Raw genomic sequence first — 21,916 nt, 5'->3', positions numbered from 1 at the left:
ACAATGGCCACTAGACCTTGGAAGCAATGAGAGCGAGAGGCTGACATAGGACTAAGGCAAGAGATTCAGAAGATGAATTCACTTTCTATAAATACTGCTTAGTGGTGGCCCAATGGTGACCTTTCTTTTCTTACATTACTTTCTGCTATCAATGAAGAATGCATTGATTTATTGAAGCTCTTCCCAATTGTGTATAGAAGTTCACCTAGGAACATTCACTCTTTTCAACCTTGTCAATGGGGGACTTAAGAGGACATAGTTTTTTATGAGTCTGAAATGCAATAACGAGAAAACATCTCATAGATCCTGGGCCTGCTTAATACTGGACTAACAATTTTTGATCTCCAAATTCAGAAGAAAAAAAGAGAGAAACAACCCAATCCTTAGATATTTGTTAAATAGGCTTACTAATATAAAATTTTTGAATTTCCTTTTGAATAGATTGATAGATACTTTTATGTTTCTGATGTTCCTGCTATCATGATGTTGAACAAAAAAATGGTTCTGAGTTCAGAATATTTATTTTATGGAAATAGATCCACTTGATGGGAGAAAACAGGGACAGCTAAAACAGGCAGTTAAGAACAATATCTGAACTTTTCCTCCATCCAAGAATGTATACTTTTTGTTGTTGTTGTTAATTGCAAAGTCTTGTCCGACCCATCGCAACCCCATGGACAACATTCCTCCAGGTCTTCCTGTCCTCTACCATCTTCTGGAGTCCATTTAAGTTCACACCTACTGCTTCAGTGACTCCATCCAGCCATCTCATTCTCTGTCATCCCTTTCTTCTATTGCCCTCAATCCCTCCCAGCATTAGGCCCTTCTCCAGTGAGTCCTTCCTTCTCATTAGGTGGCCAAAGTATTTGAGTTTCAACTTCAGGATCTGGCCTTCTAAAGAGCAGTCAGGGTTGATTTCTTCTAGGACTGACCGGTTTGAACGCCCTGCAGTAAGATAAATTTAAAAAATCACCCATGTTTGCATCTCAGTTCTTTTTCTCTAGTTCCACTGCAAACCTCATTCTAAGACTGGGAGGGAGGGAAGGAGGAAGCAAGGAAAGAGACTCCCAACTATGAAGGGAATATTTTCTGCACTTGGTCCGATTGATGATTACTGAGAGATGATTTGGGGTAGCTAGTCAACCATCAATTTAACAGGGATGATCAGCCAACAACCATAATATAATTCCTACTAGAGATTGCATTGTAGGAAACAAGCAAAGTGAAAATAAGGTCAGGAGCAACATCTGAGAAGAGCTTAAGGTAAGGCTTGACGTGTTACTATTTTTAACAACAGTTTTATCTACTAACATTATTCCATTTTCTATTTCCATGTGCCTTCCTGTTGCTGTATATTTTAATTGGCATTTCAAGGATTGCTCTAATTCACTTTATGAATAGGGTGGTTTGTATGAGTAGAGGTGACTTGAAAAGCAGGCAACACATATATTCATTGAAGGAACAAAGTCACCTTGTAGGGGAGATGGATGGCATAATGACTTAATAAATAAATACATTTTTAAATATAACTGAGAATGTCCATAGGGCACAAGGATGTTGAAAGATCTCTCCTTCCAGATAAATCCTATATGCAGACCCTCAAAAAGTGCTTGGAACTAAGTAATTTTATTTACTGACATTATTCTATTTTCTATTTCCATGTGCCCTCCCATGGCTTGATATTTTAATTTGCATTTCAAAGATTGCTCTAATTCACATTATGAGTAGGATACCTTTTTATGGGTAGAAGTGACTTGAGAATACATCTATTCAATGAAGGAATGAATATATTTTAGATAAAACTGAGAAGGCTGATAGGGCACAGGGTCTTTGAAAGATCTTTTCTTCCATATGACTCCTATAAGCAGACTGCAAAAAGATTTGTTTGAAATTAAGTGCCTCTTCAACAACTTGTAAATTCAGGTTTAACTTCTCAATTTGCAGAGTAAAATTCTTTATTGTAGACAAAAACAAAGCCTTCTCAAATTGAACAAGGAGACTGTTCAAAGACTTTGATCATTTTAACAATAAATATTGGATCCTTACCTGTCCTATTCAGAATGGTGCTGGTTACAATATACTGGGTTTGAAATGAATCGGACCTCACGTCCAGGGAATTAGAACAATTAATCCGTGGAACGGCTTGCCTCCCGAAGTTGTGAATGCTCCAACAGTGAACATTTTTAAGAAGAGGTTAGATAACCATTTGTCTAAAATAGTATAGGGTTTCCTGCCTGGACTAGGGTTGGATTAGAAGACCTCTAAGGTCCCTTCCAACTGTATTATTCTGAATATGGAACATCAGATGGTCCAGACAGAGGAAAAAGTAAACAACTTAGGTAGACCAGTGGACACTTGCCTTCCAAACAACTACTTTAAAAGCTGCAAACATGACCATGTACAGAAACAGAAAACAAAGTATTTCTGGCACAATCATATGTGGGCTGCAAAGTACAAGAAAAAAACTGAATAGCAGTAAAGAGTGACACTGTTTTCTTTTGCCTAGATGTTTGTATACAAGACTGTTACAAATTTCCTCCCATTTAATATTCCCATCACTATTCCCCTACAGGAATACACAAAACGGATGGACTCAGGCAACCACACTGAGTTTATTCTTGAAGGGTTAGCAGAGACCAGGGAACTGCAAGTCTTGCTCTGTGTCCTCCTCTTGATCTTCTACCTCATCATTCTTCCTGGAAACATTCTCATCATTGTGACTATTTGGAAAGACCCCCAATTAGGAGCTCCCATGTTTTTCTTCTTGGCCAATCTGGCTTTGATGGACATTTGCTACAGCTGTGTCACCCCTCCAAAGTTGATAGTCAACCTCTACTCTGGATGCCAAACTATCTCATACAAAGGTTGCCTGACACAGATTTTTTTCATCCACTTTCTAGGTGGAGCTGAGGTCAGTCTCCTTGTGTCCATGGCATTTGATCGGTTTGTGGCTATCTATTTTCCATTGCATTATGTAACTATAATCACCAAGCCAGCTTGCTGGGCTTTAGTGGTGACTGCATGGGCTGGAGGATTCATGCATTCCATAACCCAGGTCATTCTCATCCACCCACTCCCTTTTTGTGGTCCCAATAAACTGGACAACTACTTCTGTGATGTCACCCAAATAATCAGGTTGGCTTGCACCAACACCTACAGTCTAGAATTTGTTATGTTTATCAACAGTGGCCTTACAACTGCAGGATGCTTCATCCTCCTTCTCATTTCCTATGGGGCACTGCTGATCAAAGTGAGGACAAGTGCCAGCCAAGGGAAGAGCAAAGCATCTTCTACTTGCATCACTCACATCATCATTGTTTTCATCATGTTTGGTCCAGCCATTTACCTCTACTGTCACCCCTTCTATGATTTTCCCTTTGACAAAATGGTGGGCTTTCTCCACATTGTGGTTTTCCCTTTGATGAATCCTATGATTTACACACTGAGGAATAAGGAAGTCAAGATTGCCATGTGGAGACTGTTGAAGAAATGCAACATTCAATAGGAAAAGTAAAAGAAATTTATTTTTATTGTTTAATTTCCTTGTACTGGACTTCATAACCAGACAGCAGTCTCTATTGTGTGACTGTCAACATCTGATACAATGTCTAACGCTGGCATGTAATTCTATTTTTTTAATAAATGAAAATCAAATCTTTCCTTCTTTATCTAATAATGAAATTTGGTGATAGGAATATTCATTTATTTTTTAGATATTCTTGGTTGCTTGTACCAGATTATTTTAATGCCATTTGTAAACATGTACGCTGCATAATTTTGAGGGTCATCAACAAAGAGAAATCCAATTTTGGATGACTGGATAGTGTATTGATTGCCATAAATCTAATGTAATAATTTCCCAACCGGGCAACTTCCAGAACATTGGTTGTCACCATTCTCAACAATCACCACGTTGACTAGACAATTATGGAAATTGAAGTTCACATATTGGGAAATTGCCCAGGTTAAAAACCACTGACCTAATATAATACCTGCAAAAAAGATTTCTGTAAACCAGTTCTGATGTAATTACAAATGAGATAATTTTCCAATATTCAAGGGATACATTTTCAGACAAAACTGTATAAATGTGTACAGAATATCCTTCTAGGCTAGATATGTGAATGATACAAATTGGTTGCAGAAAGTGGATTTGGTTTACACGTTTAGCTTTGTGGCATACTTTGTTACACAATGAAGACTAATGATCAATGTCAATTTTAATATGGAATTATTCTTCAGGAGATCCTATACCATTCCAGACAAGTGACTGTTCAGTCTCTTCTTAAAAACCTCCAGTGATGGAGCACCCACAACTTCTGAAGGCAATTTGTTACACTGGTTAATTGTTTATAGTTAATTGTTAATATTTATTGACTGCACATATAACCACATATCTGATGAATATTTCTTTTTCCACCTCACCGTATTTTGTTCCACTTAACCATCCATTGCCATTTAGAATAATTTCCATTAACTATCACTTATCTTTTTCCTTCTGGCTTGCTTAAGCAAAAGAAATAGTAGACTAGTATACAGATGGAATAGAATTTATGCTGGTTCAACCCACTTTCCTAAACTCCTTTGATAGAAAAATCCATTTTCTCCAGACTATTCCTTCCTTCCTTCCTTTCTTCCTTCCTTCCTTCCTTCCTTCCTTCCTTCCTTCCTTCCTTCCTTCCTTCCTTCCTTCCTTCCTTTCTTCTGTCCTTTCTCTCCCAAATATACAGTACATTTTATCTGAATTATTGTGTATTCGTTACTTTTAAAATTACTATTAAAATTAACATGGGGGGCGGTTTCTGCATTTTGCCTGATGTTGCTTAATTGCTTATGTCTGTGAGCACTGCAGAATTCTGACCTTTATTTTCTGGGGAAGCTCTAGTTTTGTAGTTTGCTAATTCTATGCTTATGTGCATCTGTGTTTGTATACCAGAATATTTGATTCAACTGATTGTGCAATCACTATCAGCACCCAATTAAACAAGTAGGGACCTCTACAGTGGACACCAAACAATTAAGAAAGAATTTGTCATCTCTACATTCCAGGTATCGCACTGCTCTAGGTGGGTCATTTAGATCAGCATTTTCAGACTTTATCAGAGCTCTGATAATTTTCTCAATTACTGAGAAAATGTTTTCCAGTTATGAAAACTGTTATGAAGCTAGGAAGAGATTTCTCCTGCTTGGGTAAGGGGTTGGACTAGATCAGGGGTGTCAAACTCAATTTCATTGAGGGCCGCATCAGCATTGCAGTTGCCCTCAGGGGCCTGGGTAGGTGTAGCCAGGGTGGGTGAGACCTACTGGTTGGGTGTGGATGGAGTGGGTGTGGCCTACTGGGTGGGCGTGACCAGCTCTACATCGTTCGCGTCAAGGGTGCCTGTAGGAGCCTGGGCAGAAGTGGGACAGATCTGAGGGTCTCTGGCAGAAGTGGGTGGGACCAGGGCAAGTGCCAAGGCATGGTCCACTAGAGGAGCCTCACTGTTCTTCTCAGGACATGCGGGGAGGTGGCTTATGGAGCTAAGACTGAATGCGTTTCAGCATAGATGGCCACCACAAAATTGTACATTGGCTCCCGGTCAGCCTGTTCCCTCACTGTTTCCAGGATGGCTTCGCAGGCCACATGAAACCACTTCACGGGCCGCATCCGGCCCCCGAGCCTTGTGTTTGACATGTCTGGACTAGATGACCTACAAGTTCCCTTCCAACTCTGTTATTCTATTCTATCCCCAATGACCATCACCCCCACAATATCCATCCCTGCCCTCTCCCCCATGAAATCAGGTCTTCTCCTAGGATGAACTAAAGCATTTTTTCATGCCCCAATTCCCGACTCTGACTTAGATCCAGTTCAATTTGTCTACAGCACAGAGAGATTGCAGTTGATGAGCAATGCCTAGCCATGAATAAAAAGTGCACAAACATCCTATTTCTGAATCTTCATGTGCATAAATTGTTAGCAGTCTCTAAGCTAGAACAAAGTTTGCTGTCTCTCTTTTTCCTCCTCTGACCCCAGAGATTGTCTGCATCATCTTTAGTATTCAGTACTAACATTTTAATAAGATCCCCTGAGAAGAATATAAATCTGGTGTCTTCATATTGGTTCTCTGGAGTTGAACAACAGGACTTTTCAACTTTTTCACAGACTGTAGCATCTTTAGGACATGATAATATTTGAGTACCACCACTGCTTAGCAAGGTATCAAAAACATGACGACTGAAACAAAAGGGGGGATTTTGGGTTTTACTGATTAGGTTCATTTGTTGTTATAGAAATGGCTAGTTTATAATATTATGGAAAAGTAAAAAGTTGAGGTTCAATGTTAATGCTTCCTTTTACTGCAACAGAGGAAGTCGGAAGTCAATGCCTTTTCTTTTTCCCTTCTCCCCCTCACTTTTTTCCCTCTCCCTCAGGCTTGTGTCACTTCAGCTCATTCCCCTCCCCTGCTACACTTGTCTAGGAGGGTTGCGTATCATCTGCCAGGTGCCAAATTACCACTGGTGGTGTTCTATCCCAGCCTATGGCTGTCCTTGTTAAAGGCACAAGGACAAAACCCCTTTTGCGAAAATAGGCTGGAGACTCAAAAAAAACCAAACCCTTTTAATATGGGTAACCAACCTGCCAAATAGTCCAGAAACAAAAGCAGCAAAACACAATCCAAATGGAGGAAATTGTCCACACGAAACCATACAAAGCAGAGAAGTAGTCACCAGCAAGACTAACAGAACATGATCCCATGAAATACTTTGCAACAGTTGCCTTCAGCAACCAGCACCGCCCACACCTTCCCTTTTTATAAAGCAGTCCCAAGGCGTTGCCTCTCAGTGCCTTCTCCTCCTCCCCTGGAATTGTAGTGACTGCTGCTGATCTACTCTCGCTAATTGCCGGCGTCTACAAGCATCAATTATCATGTCCATCAGGTATGAATCCTCCAAGTTTGACTCATTCTCTCCACATAGCTGAGCTTCATCAGGAACATGACTGGAGGGCCCAGGTTCTTCATCAAACCGTGAGTCTTGTAATTCATCAGAGCCACCCTCTGACCCTGATGGCCCTTCAAATGCCTCCTCCACCTCCTCTTCAGATTCCCCAGACTCAGCTGTTGGGAACACAGGCTGGCACGGAATCACAACAGGTGGTACTTGTACCACCAGTTGAAAAGCCCTGGGCTAGAAGACCTCAAAGGTCCCTTCCAATTATTCTATTCTATTCTATTCTATTCTATTCTATTCTATTCTATTCTATTCTATTCTATTCTATTCTATTCTATTCTCCAAACTGGGAAAAGCTATCTTGACTATTTTTTCCCCTCTTTTCTCCCTCCTTCCTTGCTATAACTGAATCCCTTATTTTTATTTTCTTATTTGGTTTCTATCCCACATTTCATTGAGGAATTCATTAGTGTTCCCTCCTCTTTTTCTCCAGAAAGCTCTTTAAGCTAGATTGAATTGAGAGGATAACTGGCCCAAGATCACTTAATTCACTTAGGCAGGAATTGAGTATGTCTAGTCAAAAGAAAAATTCTGGATGACATGATACCAGTGTTCCAATATCCAAGGGACTGCCCCCCCCCAAAAAAAAAACAGGGAGTCAACCTATTCTCCAAAGCACCTGAAGGCAGGAAAAGGAGCAATGGATGGAAAATGATCAAGGAGAGAAGCAACCTAGAATTAAGGAGAAATTTCCTGACAATGAGAACAATTATTCAGTGGAAAGCTTTCCTTCAGAAGTGGGTGCTCCATCGCTGGAGTTTTTTAAGAAGAGATTGGAAAAACTATTTATCTTAAATGGTATGGGGTCTCCTGCTTGAGCAGAGGCTTGGACAAGACCTCTAAGGTCCCTCCCAAGTCTGTTTTTCTGTTAAACTTTCATACCTGAAGAGGACTATTCTAATAATAGTCTTCCAATTTCAACATCTCAACTAGTACACCACATTAACTCTTACGTGTCCAGGGAGAACTTGCTCCCAACCGTTTTATTCTCCTGCCTTTTTCCTGTCCTTTTGAGAACAGCTACACCATGCTATCCTTGGTGGCCAAAACATTTTCTTAACTAATTCCCTTGAAGGAGATAAAGCACCAAGGAATGGGAATCTGCTTTTGCTTCCAGAATTATCAGCAGATCTTTTTCGATTCCTGATTTGCTAATCCTTAATACATTATACTGCTGTACAGCATATCATTTCAACTCATGCTTAAGGAGAAGGACTCTGAGCAGTTTCATCTAGTGCCAAACAGAGATTTAGGAGGAGTTGCTACAACAGTTCCCAAATAACATCTGTTGGTGTTTGCAGGTAAGTAAAAATTTAGAATGAGTTGAAGGAACTATTCTTTTTCCAGCAAAAGACAAACATAAGACTACTTGTCACGCCCACAGCATCTGCCTTAAACCTGCGAGATGCAGGTAATGTTTAGAAATTCTCACTGTGGATTTTGGTTTTCTTTTTCTTCCTTCATTCTCCTTTGTTTCTAGGACATTCCTTCTCTGACTATAAACCTGAGAAGAAGGAGAATAATTTTGTGTTCTGTAATGTGTTCTGAATGTCCTTGCAGCTGGAGTGCAAGCAATGGTTGAAATAACCACATAATGAATAATATCTACAGTAAATGTTCTAGAGATAAGGAGAGAAGAATGTACTAGAGAGAAGTGGAGGTGAAGAGAGGGAGAGATAAGAAAAACAGATGCAGGGCAAAAACAAAATAAATAGGTTATGGATTCCAGAGGAACATCATTCATTTAATTTGCTTTCTACATTTTGCAAAAGTTCTGAAATAAACATAGTATATAACATCTGAACTGTGTGAAGTATAATGAATTAAAATTAACCTAATATTGCTCTCAAGCCTTAGTTTTCTACCTTTTTTAGTAGCTTATAGATAACTATGAGTCATTCAACTTCTGCTTACTCTCTTATATATACAATATGTATATTGGAGAATGGTCTGTTTCATCACATAGACCAGTGGTTCTCAACCTGTGGGTCGGGACCCGATTTGGGGTCGAACGACCATTTCACGGGGGTCGCCAAACAACACAGTCCGCCATTTTTTCCCCCTTTTCCTTAGCTGTGCTACTCCCTTTTATTCTATTGGCTTTTGAAAGCCAATAGAATAGACTCTCTTGAATAGAGTCTAATTCTATTGGCTTTCAAAAGCCAATAGGAATTGTCCAGGCTGTCTCTGCCCTGCTGAGCCCGCCAAAAGTCCCATTCTGCAAACGTGCTGCACCAGTTGAGTAGTCCTCGACTTACGACCGGTTGAGTAGTCCTCGACTTACGACCGGTTGGGGGTCGCAGCATTAAAAAGGTTGAGAACCACTGACATAGACAAACCTTTGAGCAGAAGTTCAGAATCTACCTTGTTTTGGAGCTGATAGATGAATAATATCTGGATCATTAGGACAGATAGGAAGGCAGATGATCCACAAGTCAACTTTAACTTGACTTCATCTATGATGGAAGTAGCTCATTCGTGATCCGTTTCCCCCTCCCAATTTTCTAGGTAAGAAGTGAATGGCATGGAGAAACAAGACTATGGTGACCGAATTTGTTCTGCTGGGCCTCTCTTCATCTTGGGAAATGCAGCTGTTCTTATTTATCTTCTTCCTCCTCCTTTATGCAGCAACTCTCTTCAGCAACATCCTCATCATCCTGGCAACTTCAAAGAACCATCGTCTTTCTAACTCACCCATGTTCTTCCTGTTGAGTCATTTGGCTTTCCTAGATATCTGCTTGGCCTCTTTTGCGACGCCCAGGGCTCTCCTTGGTTTTCTTACCCAATGTCAAGCTATCTCCTTCCAGAGTTGCATGACACAAATCTTCTTCCTTCACCTCTTTGGAGGCAGCGAGATGCTTTTGCTAATAGTTATGGCCTATGACCGATACGTGGCCATCTGTCACCCACTTCACTATGCTTCAGTCATGAGCCGGCACCACTGTATAGGCTTTGTGCTAGCCTCGTGGATTGGTGGACTCTTCCACACCAGTGTGCAGTTAGGCTTCACTCTAAGTGTGCCATTCTGTGGGCCCAATCAGATAGACAACTTCTTCTGTGATATCCCCTTGGTCATCAAGCTAGCCTGTGTGGACCCTTATCCCTTAGAGGTCATGATGGTGACCAACAGTGGTATTTTATCATTGTTTAGCTTTGTGGCATTGCTTGTCTCCTATGGACTCATACTTTCCACATTTCATTCTAGACACCTCTCTGACGGTTCCTCAAAGGCTTTGTCTACATGTACTTCACATCTCCTGGTTCTCATCCTGTACTTTGGACCTTGCATATTCATTTACCTGCGTCCACATACCCATTTCATGTTTGACAGTGTGATCTCTGTCTTCTATACAGCAGTTACCCCTTTTCTCAATCCTGCTATCTATGCACTGAAGAATAAGGAGATGAGGGCTGCAATGGGGAAGATGGTGGCAAGGCAGTCGAGACAGGTCTCTGCACAAGTTCACGTTCATCTGACAGGAAGACTTTCCTTGTGGAGACACAAAAAGAATTGGTGTCCACGCAGGCCAGTCTTGAACTCAGTGTCATTGTTACATATTGTTTAATCTATGGATTGTTGAATTAAAGGGTTGATTTGAAATAAATGGTCAAAATAACAAGAAACACTATAAATCCAAATTAGGGACATTAATCACTTTATCTATTTTCCCCTTACATTAATCAACTATAGAACAAAGTTCTCACTTTTTAGTTTAGTTTAATGAAGAGAAGGACTAGGGGTGACATGATAGCAGTATTCCAATATCTCAGGGGTGGCCACAAAGAAGAGAAAGTCAAGCTAGTCTCTGAAGCCCCTGAAGGCAGAACAAGAAGCAACAGATGGAAACTAATCAAGGAGAGAAGCAACCTAGAACTAAGGAGAAAGTTCCTGACAGTTAGAACATTAACCAGTGGAACAACCTGCCTCCAGAAACGGTGAATGTTCCAACACTGGAAGTTTTTAACAAAAGACTGGACAGTCATTTGTCTGAAATAGTATAGGGTGTCCTGCCTGAGCAGAGGGTTGGACTAGAAGACCTCCAAGGTCCCTTCCAACTCTATTATTATTATTATTATTATTATTATTATTATTAATTATCATGCTTATGAAAATGCCAAATAATGTTCTGCTTTGTTGGCAGAGATGGAGAAGTTTCCTTGAATTGGCCAAGCTCTCAAAAGAAGCCAGCTTTTGCTTTGAATTCTTGTGTCCTATAAATCAAACTTTCTTTTCGTACTCTATAAATCAAAAAGAAAAAAAAAGAGGAAGTAGCAGCAAAGAGTGCCCTCCCTAAGACCACTGAAACAAGGAGAGCAGAGATGGTGAACAAGATTCAGTCATTTCTGTTCTTCTACTGACCGTAACCTGGCCAGGTTTGGAAATATTGCAATAGTAAGCTGTAGTAGACCCTGGATAAACATGTCAGTTGGTTCTTGATTTACAATCATTCATTTAGCAAACGTTCAAAGTTATAACGGCACTGGGGAAAAAAGGTGCTTATAAATGGTCATCGCACTTACAACCGTCACAGCATCCCCATCGTCCCGTGATTGCAGGTGCTTGGCAATTGCATGATTCGCTTAACAACTGCAGTGATTTGTGGCAAAAGGTCTTAAAATCAGGCACAACTCACTTAACAACCCCCTTGCTTAGCAGTGGGAATTCTGTCCCCCATTGTGGCCATAAGCTGAGGACTGCCTGTATTGAAATTTTTCTCATGCAAATGTCTCTGGAGGTTCTCAGTCATCCAGATCATGGTTGTCCCAAAGGTGCTTTTTCAGGAGGCAACTAGACTTCCTTGTTTTTTCTTTGAAGATATTTTGCTTCTCATCCAAGAAACTTCTTCAGCTCTGACTAGATGGTGGGGAATGGAAGGATTTATATTCTTTGCAAACAGCTGGTCAATTGCATTCTTTTAGAGAGTTGTTGAGGCCATTTAGAGGTTTACCTGTGTTTCAGGGTCAAATGTGCAAATGGTGCAAATGTGTGTGATGTGTTGGAGGCTTCTTGGCTGCAGGATGTTTTCTGCCCTGGGTCCCTTCACTGTTGAGGACAGGCGGAGGCTGTTGGGGATGAGTCTGTGTTGTCTGCATCTCAGACTGAAGCGCAAATGATTCCTGTAGTCCAGTGGTTCTCAACCTGTGGGTCGGGACCCCATTTGGGGTCGAACGACCATTTCATGGGGGTCGCCAAACAACGCAGCCTGCCATTTTTTTTCCCCTTTTCCTTAGCTGTGCTACTCCCTTTTATTCTGTTGGCTTTTGAAAGCCAATAGAATAGACTCTCTTGAATAGAGTCTAATTCTATTGGCTTTCAAAAGCCAATAGGAATTATCCAGGCTGTCTCTGCCCTGCTGAGCCCACCAAAAGTCCCATTCTGCAAACGGTGCTGCACCAGTTGAATAGTCCTCAACTTACAACCGGTTGGGGGTCGCGGCATTAAAAAGGTTGAGAACCACTGCTGTAGTCTCCAATGTTTTCTGGAAATCCAGTCATACTCCCAGACCATTTGAAGGGTGTTCATCCCAAAGTGCATAGCTAAATGTCTATGGAGATTCTCAATCATCCAGGTCATGGAAGCTTCTTGGATGAGAAGCGAAACACCTTCAAAGAAAAAACAAGAAAGTCCAATTGCCTCCTGAAACAGCACCTTTGGGATCCTGATGCAAATGTGCCCTACCTCTCAGTTCTTCCAATCGCTGTTAGGGCTGAGATTAATCATGGGTTGGTCTTACTTTCAGGACTATTAGAGAGTACAGAATCTCTTCTATTTGACATCAAGCACCATCAGAACTTTAGCTTATAATCTTTTCTAGTTATCTTGAGACTAAATTGGCTTTCAAAGACTCAACCCACATATTCATTGTGGTCAGAGCCAATAGATCCCTAGACATAGAGATCTACAAACATCCTCCTCTCCCCCCCCCCCCATTACTCACTCTCCTGCACCCTAGAAGAACAGAAGTTTTCTCCTGGCCAACCTATTAAAAATGCAGATTGTGCTGAAGGATTTGCAAACGCAGAAATTTCAAAAACTGCCCCACATCAACTCTGGTGAAAGTCATCAAAGCCTTGTAGGAGGCTGTGGTGTGTGGTGGTGAATGAATCCTTGACAGAGAAGATGGTGGTGCTGACCTTGATTGAGGAAGTAGCCTCTGCCCAAGCAATCATCATTAACTTGGTTAATTTGGAGAACTACTGATATGTCTCAAACCTGCCTTTGACAACAGAAGTTATTGAAGAGGTGTAATTGCAGAGAATTGTGGAAAAAACAATTGGGACCCTTTTCAGCCATGATTCAGACTGACCCATAGTAGTAAATGACACTGATTACTCTTTGGGATGATGCGCAGTAAAACCAGAATGGGGAAGGATGAGTTTCCTAGTCCTCTTTGATTTCTGACCTGCAATTGTTATCCTCATTCACAATATCCTTCTGAAGCATCTCTGAAGGTGTTGAGTGGGCGGTACAGTCAACCACCTCCTTCCTCCAGGGCCAGTTGTATTTTGGTGATCGAAGGAGAAATGAGGTTCAGGTGGAAGGCCCTCCATTGTACACCTCCACAGGGACTAAATATCTTCCATTATTTAACATAGTAATAATAATAATAATAATAATAATAATAATAGTAGTAGTAGTAGTAGTAGTAGTAGTAGTAGTAGTAGTAGTAGTAGTAGTAAAGTTGGAAGGGACCTTGGAGGTCATCTAGTCCAACCCCCTGCTCAGGCAGGAAACCCTACACCATTTCGGACAAATGGCTGTCCAGTCTCTTCTTAAAAACTTCCAGTGTTGGAGCATCTGGAGGCAGGTTGTTCCACTGGTTAATTGTTCTGTCAGGAAGTTTCTCCTTAGTTCTAGGTTGCTTCTCTCCTTGATTAGTTTCCATCCGTTGCTTCTTGTCCTGCCTTCAGGTGCTCTGGAAATTAGCTTGATTCCCTCTTCTTTATGGCAGCCCCTGAGATACTGGAACACTGCTATCATGTCCCCCCTCGTCCTTCTCTTCATTAAACTAGACATACCCAATTCTAGCAGCCTTTCCTTATATGTTTTAGCCTCCAGTCCCCTATGTATGTGAAGCTTTTAGAAGTGGACACCCATCAACATGGTGTCAGATATCACCAGCACGTTGGTGATATTTGTGTATTTCAGCTCTGATCTGAAAAGAAAACATGGTCAAAATGCTGTTCCAGCATCTGCAGGCTGCAGAGTGTAAATATGGAGGAACATACATAGACTCAATCCATGCAAGATAGAATGTTATGGGCACAAAGGCCAACACATCTGGGCTTTGTTGGTTCTGGGTAGAATTGTAACCAGAATGGGGAAGGATGAGCTTCCTAGTCCTTTTTGATTTGGTTTGATAAATCAAAATTTGGGGATTCTTCTGGTCTCTCGGTTCTTGCTCAGTGACCAGATGGACACTGTCTTAACAGCGGTAGGAAGCTAAGAAAAGAAAAGTGAGTGATTTAGATGCTATTTGTTGAAGTAGATGTGGCTGGAGAGGACCAATGGTTGAAGGGTGAACCTTATTTTTCCCTGAAGGGAATGGGCCCTTGGGAACATGGCAGGACGAGGAGCATGGGTTTAGTTTTTTTGCAGCCCACAGCTCCCTTTGTTCATTTTTCCCCTAACAAGTGGCAAGCAGTTCCACTAGTCAGCAAAGGAAGAGGTCAAAGAAGAAGGAAGTTTGCTGAGATCCTAGGGGGAGGGATAACCTATATCTATCTGAAAAGAAAGATGACCCGATGGGTTATGGGTTGATTAATTAAATGGGTTCTTGTTTTAACATTATCTTGACAGAACAAAGAAATATTTGCTTGCTAAGATTTTTGGCATCTAAGGTTCAAAATGAGAATTCTACTCTGGCCTTGAGTTTCATGGCCCACTGGACATGACTCAACCCATCAATCAAAACTATATTCCATTGGGGAAACTCTCCTGCAAATTTAGCCATTCTCCTGTCTTCTTCCAGTTATTTTCCTGGGTCTGCTGCTAGGACTTGTAATTTTGACTCACTAACTTTTTAACAAGCCTCCTGAGTGTTGGGTGAATTTGTTCCCTGGGAAACTGAACATATATCTTTATCTTAAGGGATCGGAGGTCACTTAGCATGACATGGAACCACCAAGTACCATCAAAGACTGTGATATAAGTCTTCTTTTTAAAAAAAACAAAACCCACTTTTTGTTCTCTCTCCTTTCCTTTCTTATTCTTCCATCTCAGTGAACATCTGGAGTCTTGTTGGAAGCCACAAATCTTAGGTGAGACGCTTAGGAAAATAATATCTTTCCTGGTGAGCTTGATTTGACAGCTCCATCTTCACTCAAATCTCATCTTTTTTTTCCCCTTAAAGATGGTTGAGATAAATTATGAAAACCTCCAAAAAGCATTACAAGCTGTCTTGCTATCTTAGAGAGAAGATAGAGAGATAGAGAGAAAAGCTCCAGCATGAGTTACAATTCTACTCAGAACATTCGGTCCGGGTGACTAACCCAGACTGGAAATTCATATATTGTTTAACATTTGTCACCTCTCAAATTAATGTGAATCCACCACTTGCCTATACCTTTTTGTGATATTATAAGCACCCACATGTTACTTGGCTAGTGGCTTTGGATGTTTTTATCTAACCATTATATTGATTGTTAACTATTATGACTTCTGCCATTTTAGGTAACTCATCTAAATTGACAGGTTCTGATGATCAGTCTTGGCCGTCACTAATCTTTAATTGGGTGCCTGGTGTCTTGACAGAAGAAAAGAAGCCAGAAGTTATTTAAATAATATTTTTCTCAGGAAGCTGTTGCTTTGCAGGTAACTATTTATCAATGGAATTTCTTGCACAGGGTAACCCTCGCTGTTGCATCCCATCCCAAAGGTGCTTTTTCGCAAGGCAGCTGGACTTTCTTGTTTCATTGCTGTTTCGTAGTTGTAGAGTACCTTCTCTGCCTGTGAATGACCATCCTGGCTTCCAGAGGTGATGGGTTCTGCTCCCATCAACCTCCACCAGCAGAGCTTCAGGGTGGGGAGATCTATTTTTGAATACATTGAGAGGGTGCGCTTTGTAATATCTGCTGTAAAAAATGTCACTTGCTTTAGAGCAATGGTTCTCAACCTGTGGATCGGGACCCCATTTGGGGTCGAACGACCATTTCACGGGGGTCGCCAAACAAGGCTGTCCGCCATTTTCCCCCCTTTTCTTTGGCCACGCCCCTGGCACCTGGTGATGTATAAGTGGTTGGGGATCACCACAACATGGGGAACTGTATTATGGGGTCGCAGCATTAGAAAGGTTGAGAACCACTGCTTTAGAGAAAATTAAGCAAGAGATAAGAGAAAACTTTGAAAAGAGGGTTTGCTTATCTATAAGTCCTAGATGTGGAAACCTGCAAAACAAAATCCAGCTTAAAAGTCTGGTAATGAAAAAGAGATGATCCATAGCTCTAGGATCTCCAGGTCACTGTGGAACAGATCCCAGTTTTAGCTCCTATTGTTGCATGAATGAGATGGCAGGAAACCCTTTTAAGAAAACAGGAACGCTTGTGGTTGATTGGATCAATATGTGTTTTAAAGGGTCAGATTATTTTTGTCGTCATCATCATGAATTATTTTAATCCTGAATCTTGAAAATCTAAAAATATAAGCCTGGTTACTTATAGAGGGGCAGGAGAAAAGGAACAGGTTGGAAATTACTGGCTAAAACCATGCTGGGAAAAGATGTCTAGACATCCTTATTTCCAAAATTCTTGGAACTCCTGGTGATACATTGATTATATTAGAATTCTTTCTAAGATCAAAGAATTTAAAAATGATGGAGACACTTTTTGATGGGAACATCCAATATTTCCCATGTCAACCAACATGCAAGTGAGATTGAGAAAGTGGTAGATTTAAGTTACCCATTACTAATCAATCAGCATTGCAGTTGAGCAAGGATTTGAAGTAGATGTCAAGTAGATTGTAAAAGTACATTGTCCCTCTATGAAACTACTTTCTGAGAGACTTCTAGTCTATGAAGGGGATAACCTTCAAGTGTCTTCTCATGACTGTCCCAATCCAACAGCCCCAAGGGGGACAAGACTTGCACTAGCATGAATAAGCTAAGGGTCTCCCTTGAATTGATGGAAAACAATAAAATGAGGGGTGATATACTCAGTAGGAACAAGTAGCCAGGAAAAAAAAATAACAGCCTTCCCTGCTTAGCGTTCACTGTTTTGATCCTCATTTTGCAAGCCACTGGTTGAATCTTATTGGGTGAAAGTGGACTAGATAAAGAAATGATTAGATAAAGGGGAAATTTCTCTCTGTTGAGTTGAGTTGAGCTTTCGGTACCTTTATGAATATATCTTCAGCTTGCTTAGTAGCAATGAAGAAGTGGCTTGCAAATGCCTTTTCCTAGAAGGTTTTCCCAACTTTCTGGTCCAGTCTACAATCCTGTGGCCCTGGTGATCAATTCTCCAGGTATTAACTGGGTTCAATCCTGCTTGCTTTTTGAGATCAGCCAAGATTGACTAGGTGCCACCTAACTAGCTGGGTGACTAGAAGGGCTGCTAGGAGAAAAGGAAGATGTGGTGATAGATAGCATGGGTCCCTCAAGGCTTTTGATTCAGCATTGTCAAGGATGCCTTTTCAGGAGATGCTCCAGTTTGCAGGCCCAACAGCAAAACAACCTTGACAGCTTACCTGAAATTTGCAACTGGAAGCAAACTTTGAGATGGACATTTGTTAGGCTATTGCAATGGTTCTCAACCTGTGGGTCGGGACCCCATTTGGGGTCGAATGACCATTTCACGGGGGTCGCCAAAGAACACAGTCCGCCATTTTTCCCCCCTTTTCCCTAGCTGTGCTACTCCCTTTTATTCTATTGGCTTCTGAAAGCCAATAGAATAGACTCTCTTGAATAGAGTCTAATTCTATTGGCTTTCAAAAGCCAATAGGAATTGTCCAGGCTGTCTCTGCCCTGCTGAGCCCGCCAAAAGTCCCATTCTGCAAACGGTGCTGCAAGTTGTCTGAAGAGAAAGCGAGCTGTCTGGAAGTTTCCACCCCTCCCTGCTGAGCAACTACTAAAAATGTAAGTAAAAGAGGGCCAGGGATGGGAGGTGGGAGGCCGGCGGGCGCAGGGAGGGTTGCTGGCACGCGTGGGGCCCGGCGGGTGCCTTACCTCCCTTGGGCTGGGCCAGCTGGTGGCCCAGCTGGTGGTCGGCCTGCACCATCTCTGCCGCTTGCCAGCTACGCCTCAGCTGGCGCAGTGGGCGGCACCACACATGCGCGGCACTCCCGGGCAGGGAAAGTCCTCGACTTACAACCGGTTGGGTAGTCCTCGACTTATGACCGGTTGGGGGTCACGGCATTAAAAAGGTTGAGAACCACTGGGCTATTGGATTTAGTAGCTGGAACAGTAAAGTGTACAATAGGCCAGAACACACAATTCTACTTAATTAGTTAGAAAGTGCTGACTCGTTTATGAATCAATCTATGCTATGATGGTTTGTCGTAAGTATAAAGGGTACACTTCCCTTCCCCCCCCCTACTTTTTTAAATTCTATATGTTCCATATACTGTTTTAGATTTACCTCTTGATACTCCTGTGTTCCTGACTATCTTATGTTCTTCCTTTTCTGGATGATGATAAAGACTGCTGTAAATTAAAATGTTAAATATATTTATACTAATGTAAAAGACTACAAGTTTCTGTCAGTGTCTCTGACTTCATCAGGGCAGTTGCTGTGCAATTCCTTGACAACATTGGAGGAAGTGGAAGAGAAAACATGGGATTTATTTGGGGGCAGAGGGTATGCAATGATGTTCTGGTAAATGTTTAAGAATTAGCTCTGCCATTTCCATTGCTGCTACCCCACACAGGTGATCAACACACTAGGCCCATTGTTACTCAGTTATGCTCTCAACTGGCTTGCAAAATTCCAGAAAAATTTAACAGTTGGTTCTAGCGAACTAGCACAAAATGGCTCCAGCACACTACTGGCTATGTCTCTTTCTGATTCTCTATGTCTTCCCCCTATGATCAGATTGACAAATTGATATTACTATGGTAAGAATGCACCTCCCCCCAATCCTTTTTACTATGCTCCTCCCCCCAAATCACAAGGAATAAAACTCAGGAAAAAAAATACAGAAACAATGTTTCACTCATGAAGCCACTGGCTATTGTGAAAATTAGAAACGTTGAAACAAGCCTGTAGATTTCCAAAGAGAGCTTGCTAAAGATAATAAACAGACTAAAGATAAGTGGATAAAATTAATTACATTTGATTGACAGGATTAAAATCCAAGAAAGTCAGTATTTGAGATCTATTGCTAGCTTTTGCAAAACAAACTAAACAAATCTAATAACAAAAGCACACAAAGCAAGCCTCCGAATTATGAAATGCTGTAAAACTGTATAAAAATCCTTGCACTCATCAAATCAATTTGTCAGCTGTCCCAGAACTGCATGCTGTTGCTGGTTCTGCTCATCAATAAACAGGCCTTCTTTCTTAAGCAGCCTCCATTTTATTCCCAGCTTGGAACTGAACCTGATTTTTCTTCCAACATTATAATAGAACAAAGAAAAGAAATCTGCAATCATCCTCTTTCTTTTCCTTTCTGTACATCACCTATAGAAACTGGCCCTTACAAGATGCTCCAAAGAAATCAATCCACAGTGGAAGAGTTTGTCTTGCTGGGCCTCTCCCAGACCAGAGAAATCCAACTGGCCCTCTTTCTCCTCTTTCTCCTATTTTATTCTCTGATACTGCCGGGAAACCTTCTCATCATCCTGACCATCCGGAAAGAACCTCAGCTGAATTCGCCCATGTACTTCTTCTTAGCCAACCTGGCTTTTCTGGACCTCTGCTATTGCTCCATCACTCCTCCCAAGATGCTGGTTGACTTCTTCTCCAGCCATAAGACCATCTCCTATAAGGGCTGCATACTCCAGATCTTCTTTCTTCATTGGTTAGGAGGCTCTGAGGTTATTCTTCTGGTTGACATGGCCATTGATCGCTATGTGGCCATTTGCCACCCTTTGCGCTATGCCAGCCTCATCAGCAAAGCAGTCTGCTACATTTTGGTCCTCATATCCTGGTGTGTAGGATTCATGCATTCTATCATCCAAGTAATTCTTATTCTCCCACTGCCATTCTGTGGACCGAATGAATTAAATAATTTCTTCTGTGATATCACTCAGATCATCAAGTTGGCTTGCACTGACGTATATGCACTGGAATACATCATGTTCTTCAACAGTGGTTTGGCCACCTTGATGTGTTTCATCCTTCTCCTCATTTCCTATGGAGTCCTTTTGGTCAAGGTGAGAGCAAATTCCGACAAAGGAAAGAGTAAAGCCTTCTCTACATGCATCACGCACATCATCATCATCTTCATCATGTTTGGTCCAGCTATCTACATCTATTGCCATCCCTTTCAGGAATTCTTCTTTGATAAGGTGGTGGCTGTTTTCCATACAGTGGTCTTCCCCTTGATGAACCCAATGATCTACACTTTGAGGAACAAGGAGATCAAGCAAGCCATGTTGAAGTTGTTGGGCAAAATTAAAGTTCAAAGCAGATGATGAAGATAATTCATTCTCAAAGTCATTTGAAAACTTGCACCCTGCCCATGATGCTACACATTACCTGCTGAAAGTTTGTAAGCAAGTAGCAGAAAAGCCATTCAGTTTGCTATAACTATCTGAAGATTGAAGTGAACCAAAGTCCACATTTAACTCAGGAACATCAGTCATAAACAATTCAAAGCACTAAAGAAAAAGAAAAAGGCAGATAGGAGAAGGGTGGGAGCCTTTGAATTGTGGTGCTCAAGATGCATATTATCCATCCCGTGGACTGCAAAAATCAAAAACAAAGAAGTCCGAGATTAAGCCTCACCAAAAATATCACCCAAAGCCAAGACCGTAACCAAAGGCTATCATACTTTGGCCATATGATGCTAGCTGACTCACTTGAAAACTCAATCATGCTGGGAGTGATCAGCAGAAAGAGGAGAAGGGTCCACCATGTGTCATCCAAGTGTGGTGGACCTCCATATAACAAATTCAGAGCCAGCATAGGAAGGGTTTAGGGTAGCTGTAGCTCAAAGCATTGGGAGGGCAGCCATCTGCAGACTTGCCTCCAATCCCTTTGGAACTTGATTTTTCAGGCAAATGAACTTCAAAGGAGTCAGAGGCATACACATATACAAATTCTGAAAACTTTATCAATTAGTAGCACTTTAGTACACTTCATTAGTACCACTTTATAATGCCTTGGTAAGACCACACCTGGAATATTGCAGCCAGTTTTGGTTGCCACGATGTAAAAAAGATATTGAGACTCTCGAAAATGTGCAGAGAAGAGCAACAACGATGATTAGGGGACTTGATGGTAAAACATGTGAAGAACCGTTGCAGGAATTGGGCATATCTAGTTTAATAAAAAGAAGGACATAATAATAGTGTTCCAATATCTAAGGGGTTGCCATAAAGAAGAGGGGACAACCTATTCTCCAAAGTACCTGAAGGCAGGACGAGGAGCAATGGATGGAAACGAATCAAGGAGAGAAGCAACCTAGAACTAAGGAGAAAGTTCCTGACAGTTAGAACAATTAACCAGTGGAACAACCTGTCACCAGAAGTTGTGACTGCTCCAACACTGGAAGTTTTTAAGAAGAATTTGGACAACAATTTGTCTGCAATGATATAGGGTTTTCTGCTTGAGCCAGGGGTTGGACTAGAAGACCTCCAAGGTCCCTTCCAAGTCTGTTACTCTGTTAATTATTTTTACCACTGGAAAAAATGTTATGATTTCCAATCAAACGTGTGAAAGTACTGCAGAGATTTTTAGAAAGCACATTCATGATCACCACAAATTGGTGTTGACTCTTGCAATAGCTTTCAAGCAAGATGAAAAAGATAGATAGATCTATGAT

General features: G+C 41.3%; 3 protein-coding genes across 5 annotated transcripts; all 3 read left to right on the top strand.

Moving 5' to 3' along the window:
* Nucleotides 1-861: 861 nt before the first annotated feature.
* LOC120311046 (olfactory receptor 4N5-like) lies at nucleotides 862-3,681 on the top strand. The gene is made up of 2 exons (XM_039350166.1): nucleotides 862-1,263; nucleotides 2,573-3,681. The coding sequence occupies exon 2, from the start codon at nucleotides 2,588-2,590 to the stop codon at nucleotides 3,503-3,505; it is 918 nt and encodes a 305-aa protein (XP_039206100.1). The 5' UTR covers nucleotides 862-1,263; nucleotides 2,573-2,587; the 3' UTR covers nucleotides 3,506-3,681.
* A 2,467-nt stretch (nucleotides 3,682-6,148) lies between these two features.
* Nucleotides 6,149-10,575, top strand: LOC120311045 (olfactory receptor 4K3-like). Of its 3 annotated transcripts, none has more exons than XM_039350164.1 (2): nucleotides 6,149-6,199; nucleotides 9,502-10,575. In XM_039350164.1, exon 2 carries the CDS (start codon nucleotides 9,513-9,515, stop codon nucleotides 10,557-10,559), a length of 1,047 nt encoding a protein of 348 aa, XP_039206098.1. In that variant the 5' UTR covers nucleotides 6,149-6,199; nucleotides 9,502-9,512; the 3' UTR covers nucleotides 10,560-10,575. The 3 variants fall into 3 exon arrangements, with proteins under 3 accessions (XP_039206098.1, XP_039206099.1, XP_039206097.1); XM_039350165.1 differs by lacking the exon at nucleotides 6,149-6,199 and adding an exon at nucleotides 8,071-8,294 and having other exon boundaries at nucleotides 9,622-10,575; XM_039350163.1 differs by lacking the exon at nucleotides 6,149-6,199 and adding an exon at nucleotides 8,071-8,294.
* Nucleotides 10,576-15,127: 4,552 nt separating this feature from the next.
* On the top strand, nucleotides 15,128-20,655 carry LOC120311044 (olfactory receptor 4N2-like). Its single transcript, XM_039350162.1, has 3 exons — nucleotides 15,128-15,255; nucleotides 15,668-15,808; nucleotides 19,615-20,655. Exon 3 carries the CDS (start codon nucleotides 19,632-19,634, stop codon nucleotides 20,562-20,564), a length of 933 nt encoding a protein of 310 aa, XP_039206096.1. The 5' UTR covers nucleotides 15,128-15,255; nucleotides 15,668-15,808; nucleotides 19,615-19,631; the 3' UTR covers nucleotides 20,565-20,655.
* Nucleotides 20,656-21,916: the final 1,261 nt, after the last annotated feature.

This window comes from Crotalus tigris, unplaced genomic scaffold (assembly GCF_016545835.1).
Source record: "Crotalus tigris isolate CLP2741 ecotype Arizona unplaced genomic scaffold, ASM1654583v1 scf7180000018306.2785112, whole genome shotgun sequence".
Classification (NCBI taxonomy): Eukaryota; Metazoa; Chordata; class Lepidosauria; order Squamata; family Viperidae; genus Crotalus; species Crotalus tigris.
The sequence above is the reverse complement of the archived record's forward strand: the minus strand, read 5'-3'. Positions and strand labels throughout refer to the sequence as shown.

What these genes read in the sequence shown, in the direction of transcription:
- LOC120311046 (XM_039350166.1), top strand. Translation starts at nt 2,588, where the DNA reads ATGGACTCAGGCAACCACACTGAGTTTATTCTTGAAGGGTTAGCAGAG.
- LOC120311045 (XM_039350164.1), top strand. Translation starts at nt 9,513, where the DNA reads ATGGCATGGAGAAACAAGACTATGGTGACCGAATTTGTTCTGCTGGGC.
- LOC120311044 (XM_039350162.1), top strand. Translation starts at nt 19,632, where the DNA reads ATGCTCCAAAGAAATCAATCCACAGTGGAAGAGTTTGTCTTGCTGGGC.